The sequence below is a fragment of the Spodoptera frugiperda genome, chromosome 12 (genome assembly GCF_023101765.2).
Source record: "Spodoptera frugiperda isolate SF20-4 chromosome 12, AGI-APGP_CSIRO_Sfru_2.0, whole genome shotgun sequence".
NCBI classification, from domain to species: domain Eukaryota; kingdom Metazoa; phylum Arthropoda; class Insecta; order Lepidoptera; family Noctuidae; genus Spodoptera; species Spodoptera frugiperda.
In genome coordinates this window covers 11355250-11363498 of record NC_064223.1, presented here as the reverse complement: position 1 = coordinate 11363498, position 8249 = coordinate 11355250, and the positions used below count along the sequence as shown (strand labels likewise).

Sequence of the window (8249 nt, the reverse complement as noted above, 5' to 3'; positions counted from 1 at the left end):
GTTTAGTGCCAATTTGCTATTAATGAATCAAAAACTAAATGCATTAAATTCACAACACCAAATGTTAGGCATGTCAAAACCATGATGCTAATCAAGGGCGGGGAGTTGGACCCTTAGATTCAGCTATCTTTTTAGGTATAACCCTAGACGCTAAGCTACAGTGGGCCCCACATATAGATAAGTTGTCGTGCTCAGCTCAGCAGCATATGCCGTTAAAAAAATTAGAAATTTAACTGATGTAAATACAGCGCGTCTAGTATACTTTAGTTATTTCCATAGTATCATGTCATATGTATTATCCTGTGGGGGAAACTAAATTCAGTCTATCTTTGTGCTGCAGAAGAGAGCCATTCGATCAATTTATAATCTTACTTCGAGGCATTCTCTCACTATTTAAAGAAATTAATATAATGACCGTTGCCTCTCAATATATTTTTGAAAATGTGTGTGTATAAAACATGAAATTATTTAAAGAGTACAGTGATACACAATATCAACACCAGAAATAAAAATAAATATGTTGTTCCCACTACTAGACTTAAGAAAATAAACGGTTCGTTTAAATGTCAATATATACGCTTTTACAATAAAGTTCCCAGCCATATTCAAAGTTTAAACCTGGTAAATTTAAAAATGGTTATTACGAAAAACTTTGTAGTAAAGCTTTTTATAAAATAAAAGTCTACTTGGAGGATAGTAGGCTCGGGAATGAACTGCTATAATGTCCACAATGTTGCTGACATGTTTGTAACATATAGTTACATTTTTTATACAATTTGACTTTAACATAATTTGACATTGTTTTAGGATATTTTTTTTCCTTTTATATGAAAATATTTCCTTTTAAAATTGTTAGTTTGAGGACCGTGTGAGACTTTTGCTAACATTTTATTTTTAGTAAATTATATTCTGACAGTTTGAGCATTTGTGTGGCCTACCCAAATGTTCTTTTGCTTGGTGTTGTTCGTCGGATCAATCAGCAAAGCCGTCAGCTGAGCTGATTGTAAACTGAAATGCGTGCTGCCATCTGAACAGGTCCGCTCAAACTGCTGTGGTTCTTTCCTCAAAAGACCACTACAGAATCAACTTGCACGGTTCTCCGACATCTTTAATTGATTTTGTCTGGACTTTAAAAGAGACTATGACCTCTGAGTTTGTTTCGGCATTTCTTCTCAGAGTAGTCGGATAGGAAATGCCGGCCTCATCTAGTTATTTAAGAGATTGACGTGTAAAAGTGTTATTTTGTAACCTATTTGCAAAATAAATATCATTTATCATTTATCATTTATCATTTATCATTTATCATTTATTAATATTTTCAACAGTAAGTATTAGTTACATTAATCTGTAAATTACCTCAATATTTTGTAAACATTTAGTGATTACTAACATAATGGAGCTTTCATTATTTGAATGCTAATTACTAAAAGCGTCTTTGATGTACTTATTTTAAAAATGCTCTTAAAATACTGTTTACAAGACGAATAACTATGAAATTAATTTGATGTGATGTTGAGAGGTAATTTACACCATTAGTACAGTAACATAAGTACTATAATTCTCTGAACATTTTGTAATATTATACTTCAACTAAACTATACAATGTGATAGGGGTGAGACTTCTAACCCGTTAAGGCTGAGTACTACATCTAATTTAATTTTAAAAGTCGGGGGTCAAAGGAGTCGAATCCCCTCCCCCTAAAAGTTATGGCTATTTTAATATTTTTTTTACTTTTTCTGATATCAAAGGTTGTATGCGTCGTAGAAACAAAAAAAAAAAAACGTCAAACGGTAGCTAATAACCTTGGCTAACTAATTCATAACTTGTACATAGTTTGAAAATGTTTTGGTGAGAAAAAAAATCATTTGTGAATTATTTTTACTGAAAAAATACTATTTTTCAATATTTTCATTAGGGGTTCATATTATTTTTTTTGTCGATAAAATTAGATGTAGTACTCAGCCTTAACGCGTTAGACGTCTCAACCCTATCACATTGTATAACTTAAGTACTTTTAAAATATCTTACTATAACTTTCATGAGACATACTAAATTAATATTATGCTATCGGCTTACTCACGCAACTGTTTGACGATGAAGTCTACTCTCGTTCGTCTTTAAAAAAATACTTGTTTACAATTTCTCTGAAACATTTTTCAAATCAGTAATTGTGCATATATGTGAGAACAATGTAGAGACATTGCAACGCACAACACAATTGGTAGAACTAAATATAAAATGGGAGAAATAAAAATGGCAGATATTTGGCACAGATTTTATTCAAAGCAATGTTATCCCCGAAGGGGTAGGCAGAGGTGCTCATTACGACACGTAATGCCGCAATACAATGTAATAGGGAGTGAGTCTATTGCCATATACTGGACACAATTCCAGACTCCGTGCTACTACTGAGAAATTTTCGAAAAACCTCAGAAATACTTTTCCCGACCCGGAAATCGAACCCGAGACCCCATGTTCGGCAGTCGCACTTGTGACCACTCGTCCAACGAGGCAGTCATTCCAACGAAATTTCCATTCACAAAATGATAATTGAATTACCGTACACTTTATGTATACTAATAATACTCAAGCGACATCATAAGCAGACCAAATACATGGAATTTGCATAACTAATCAGTACATGCTTCGGTAATTGGATAAAGTAAATGGTAGGTATTACGTAATGTGCAGTGCATCATACTCGGGGGATACAAGTCACAATGTAGGTCGGCGATTAATTAATAATGGCGACTATTCTGCCAGTCATTTGAGGAAATGGCCACCAATAATAACGGTGTTTCGCTATTACTTTACGTGAATCGATCATCATTCTGTGTAGGAATATTATGGAGTGGTTTTTAAGTGAAAAGGGGATTTATTTAGTTGTGTTTTTGTTGAATTTTGTAATAATTAATAAGTACATATAAGGTGTAGTCTTCGGCAATTACATCTTGAATATCAAGATGTGAAACCTTGTTTGGATTCTTGGATATTTGTCTGTCAATAACGCTGAAACTACTGAATTGATTTAGATGAAATTTGGTGTACAGATAGAGTATGAGTTGCCTTGGGTGCATCCCAAGGAACGTGGGCGAAGCCGCTGATAGAAGTTTGTATAGGATACATATAAAAGTTCTTATCTAAGTTGATCAGTGTAATCAAGTATGATTTTCCCCAAGGTATAGATTACCTTTTAGAATGTCTCACGACAGTTATTATAAAAATAGAATATCAAGAGAGGTTTACGCTAGTGCCATCTAGTTAAATATTACCCTATTGAATAGCAATTCAAACGTGATCATGAACTCATTGAATTACATTCGATTTTAACTTGAACTTTGATGTAACTTTATCTTTATCGTCTGTCCTATACTATTCACGACGTGATAAATTCTAATTAAGTCTAAGTAAAGTGCCAATGTAACTAAGTTTTCAAAACTTAGAAGTTTAATGTTTAAAGAGATCAGGTGTAAAATTGTAAGATATTCAAAATTCCCAAACTTACGTAGACCAAACTGATAATCAAGAATTGTTAACTTCATCTTTTTAAAGTAAACTTTGCGATGAAAGATTAATTGAAACAGTTTTACTTTTAATTATTATTTTTAATTAACTATGCAAATGAGTATTGGCGTTATATCTTTCGGCTTCGGCTTTAGACTACTAAATTGAGAGGTTGAAGCGATAATTTTTGTGGATAATATTTTGTCCACGATCCTTGTTAATTAGAAAAGTATTGATTGATTTTTTTTTAGATAGGTAATAATTATATTAAGAACTAAGATTATGATGTTGTGGTAGCCCGGAGGTTTAAGACACCCGCTTTTCATGCATGAAAGTGCGGGTTCAAAACCTACCAACGGCAAGTACCAATATGAAATTTTTCCGAGTTATATGTACTTTCTAACATTATTTAGACACCACTGACAAATGGTGAAGGAAAAAATGTGAGGAATCCTGGGCTTATAATTTATAATTATAAGTTTGAAATCACCAACCCGCATTGAGCAAGCGTAGTGATTAATGCTGATGATAATACTAAGATTATGACAAAACCTCTAATTTATTATGTATTATTAATCACAATCTATAAAAGGAACCGTAAACTATCTTTTACTGAGAAAGATTTTAGTGAAATTACAATTGTGATACTATTCCCAGTACTACAATTTCTCAGGAATTGTATTTGGAACATTGAATATTTTTACAAAGTACTTTGATTTACCTACTACCACTCAATGATATTGGATAGTTTTTCAAGAGAAACCTCGTAGTTTTACTATGAAAAATTTATGACATTTAAATTGTGTAAACGAAATGTTTGGAAACATTATTATATCTATGTTTCTTTTTACTAATCGTCGTCTTAATAATCTACAGAAAAAAAAAACACTATTTACGATACATTAAAAATGGCAGCCCGTCACTCAGTTTTGGTCCCGGCCTGCTCTAACTCTAAAATAGAGCGTGGTACGGTAAGGTTGTCATGAATAGTGCATGAGGCAAGTTCCGAGACGCCACGGCCATTCCCCGGGGTGTTATTTTATACCTTAGACGAACTTTGACGAAACAAAACGTGAGAACCCTTTTGGTGATGGACTGTTATGGTTTATGGTCGATGCTCCTTAAAAGGGTGATGGGAAAAGGTATATTTTATACTTTAAAAGTATGTATATATAGTGTTTATTTTTGTTTGAATGTAACATTTAAGTGTAAGTTTTTAACTTTACTATTGTAGTTTAATTTGATAGAGAGTCGTCACAGGTTGATTTAATATACATCGAAAATCTCTCGACCGGGGCGAGACAGTAGTCAGAAAACGATAATCTCATACTTATATATTGTATACTATTTTTAAATGTTTTTGCAACGTCTTAAGGTCTTTATCCACTTGACTCGTATATATAGATGGGACACAATAAAAAAAAAAAAACATTGATCTACGTGCCGACACACCCCTTGTTAACAAGGATTGGTTATATCGAAAGAAAATACATAAATATAAAAATAAAATTCTTTATTCATGGTGATAGATGTTTCCTTTCGTCTTTCAGTATAGTGTGATCAGCCTGAAAATCAAAATAATATTATAAGGTGATTTAATGCTGAAGTAAAAGCTAAAACTGTTATTTATACTAAAAATCTTGTAGACAATCGCTTTACAAAAATTAATTGGTGTTTACTACTTAGGAAATTAAAAATATAAAACTTATTAAAACGTGTTCAATGTCAACCAAATCTCGAAAACGCCCGAACTGATTTCGATAATTCATTATTTGTTGGATCTGTTATCGTTGGGAGAAGGTTCTTACGAAAAAAAATCCAAGGTGAAGCAAAGTTTGTGGGGTCTAGGTCTAGTAACAAAATGAGTAATAATTAAGTATAAATTACTTGGTTATAAAACCACCATTGGCTGCCGTTTTCAACTTGTTGAGGCATGAAATCTTTAAAATCTGGAGCGTCTGGGTTCACCTTTATATGGTCGTATGTGTTCTGGAAACAAATATTTTTTTTAGGAAATGAGATTTTTATGTTATAAGTCTCATGTAATAGGGGGCGAACGTATTGCCATATACTGGGCACAATTTCAGACCGGAGTCTGAAATATCCCTGCTACCACTGAGAAATTTTCGAAAAACAGAAAAATGCCCAGTAATACTTTGCCCGACTCGGGAATCGAACCCGAGACCCTTATCGCAAGTCGCAATTCCGACCACTCGACTAACGAGACAGTCAACTAAAGTTATACTATTAATTATATTATTTATGTTATACGATATTTATGTTATATGTTTTTATATAAACCCTTAATTAAATACCCCTTTACTAAAATACCTTACCACAGAGTTTGAGAACCAGTTTTGTTTAGATCCCGGTTTCGTGCTATTTTTCGTAGGGGTCCGGTCATCATCATCAGAGCTGATGGCAGGATCATCATATGGAATATCCTTCAGGGCAAGAATACTGTTCTCATTTGACGCTTCACGTTGCCTTCTATAACTGTTTAAAACCCTCTCAAGCTTTTCTAAGTCCACGTAGACATACTGAAATAGAATATGTAATATTATTATGTTTGTATGTAGAATTGATCTTACTAATATTTTATAAATGCGAAAGTATTTTTGATCCGTGATCCTTCTCGTCAAAACGGCTGAAGGGGTCAAGATGACATTTGGAGCAGGAGTAGATTATGATCTGGAATTACACATAGGCTATTTCGTCCCGCGGAATGCGGGTGAAGCCGCTGGCAAAAGCTTGTGGTTGTTTATTTGAAATAGGTCGGTGTTTAGCCACATCATCGCTTACCACCAGGCGGGACCTGGGTAAAGTCTGGTAGAGATGAAAATAAAAGGTACAGGTAGTTATACTGCAACAATTTTCAGGTCATTTCGAATTTGAATAGAAGATATCCTATCTTCTTAAAGTAACTTCTCTCTATTTGTTAAAGTAACAAATTAATTAAATTTTGGTTAGTGTAAACCAATTAAAAATTATAAAATATATTTTATAGCATTGTCCCGTATTAAGAAAGAAAATGTCTGTTACATTTTTGTTATTTCTATTATTAAAATTAAAACACTAATTAAAGGCTATTTCTGAAAGAATACTTACAGCATAGTTGTTATTATTTGGATTTAATCTGAAAATAATTAAGATTACATCTTTTATAAAACCTAAACCTGTATTTTCTTCTTGATATAATAATAATTTTATTTGATTTTATGTTTTCTTCCTGACACAAAAAATATTCAATTTAAATATTCTAAATTTTAGTTAAACTAGTTTTAGTCAAGTTTTAAATATTACAAAAGTGTTACTACTTACTTTTTTTTCTTAAATCTGTTCGCCATCAGAGGTAATCGTAGTCTTTGTAGATAAATCTGAAATAATTATGTCGTGTTTATAATAACTATAATTTTATTTAACTGTCCATATTTTTTAAGGTATAAACGAACATACGGATCAACTGATGGCAAGCAATCGCCGCCGCCCATGGACACCCGAAACACCAGAGTTTCACTAGAGTTTCTGGCCTTTTAGAGGTTAGGAATTTCAGAATTGTTGAGGGATCGGTGATTATGAAGATTGAGAATATTTACACAAGTTTATCAATCACAAAAAAATCGTTTCTCTACTTTAGTCTTATATTATATATCAAACTTTAGTCGAATGTAAAGAACATACGAAAAAGTAGTCATAAACTTTTGTCAATATTATTTTGACTTTTTTCGATTCAATTGACATCTATATTATCATTACGATTTTCTTATAAAACTATCTCGAAGGTGGTTGCAAAAGCGACTGCCGGGCAAGGGGTCTTGGGTTCCATTCCGATAGGTAATGTGCATCTCTGCCTAGTCCTTCCGGGATAAAAATAGTAATTGATTAATCACCTTATGACCATGACTGTAAAATTAAGTAGATTAGTTAGTTTTACAATTAATAAAATTCAAGATATTTATGTAATACAGAACCGTATTATTTCTTAGGAAAATTAGGCAAGCGCCCAAGGTACCAGGTTGCAGAGGGGTGCGACACCAAAGATATTAGGGGTGCCAAAAATATTAGCCGATTAAACCGTTCTTTAAGTTTAATATGAACCACTCTCTAGCTTTAATAAGCCTCTGATGTAATGAATATATCACAATATATTGAAGGCCTGTGTGTGTGTGATTGAAAGTATTAAACTATTGATTACACTGTTAATAAAACTAAAAACTAAAACTATTTGAGTAATAAAACTAACTCGCTCTGTGAGTTGAACGTATATTATGTAAACGTTTTTCTATTAGATCGAAATGATTGATCAAAGTCTGGATATTTATGCACAAAGATAGTTATTTAATTTTACTAAATAAGTATTGTTATAAATATGAGATAGAGTAATTGTAATATTGACTTAACTATGTACACCGAGCAACATTAATCGGTATACAGCCAACATAACTATAACTATGCAATACCTTTACATGTGTGGGTAATTTTATAGTAATGTGCATAAAAACAAACTAATAGTCAAACGCCTATTACACACACAGTTTCATCACGCATACACTTACACTAAATATCATTTTCGTGAGGGTATACGCATTAATTCAATAATGAAATATAAATAAAAACAAGGGTAAACATAAAAACAATACGTAACAAACATTGAATAAATCAAATAAGGAACGATCGAGTTACAAAAATTATACCCATATAAATATAATATCTTCTCATCGTTTTTTATGTTATTCAATGAGAT

General features: G+C 32.3%; 1 protein-coding gene across 1 annotated transcript; it reads right to left on the bottom strand.

Annotated features, from left to right (window-relative positions):
- Positions 1-5001: 5001 nt before the first annotated feature.
- LOC126911261 (uncharacterized) lies at positions 5002-7527 on the bottom strand. The gene is made up of 6 exons (XM_050697285.1): positions 7396-7527; positions 6827-6882; positions 6614-6641; positions 5842-6045; positions 5393-5494; positions 5002-5070 (listed from the first exon to the last, which is right to left on the bottom strand). Exons 2-6 carry the CDS (start codon positions 6850-6852, stop codon positions 5023-5025), a joined length of 408 nt encoding a protein of 135 aa, XP_050553242.1. The 5' UTR covers positions 6853-6882; positions 7396-7527; the 3' UTR covers positions 5002-5022.
- Between the last annotated feature and the right edge of the window lie 722 nt (positions 7528-8249).

Excerpts from the sequence above, each read along its gene's own strand:
- LOC126911261 (XM_050697285.1), bottom strand. The coding sequence starts at position 6,852 with ATGGCGAACAGATTTAAGAAAAAAAA. Across the intron at positions 6,046-6,613 it reads CAAATAATAACAACTATGCT|TATGTCTACGTGGACTTAGA; the intron begins GTAAGTATTCTT and ends ATTCTATTTCAG. Across the intron at positions 5,495-5,841 it reads ACTGGTTCTCAAACTCTGTG|AACACATACGACCATATAAA; the intron begins GTAAGGTATTTT and ends ATTTGTTTCCAG.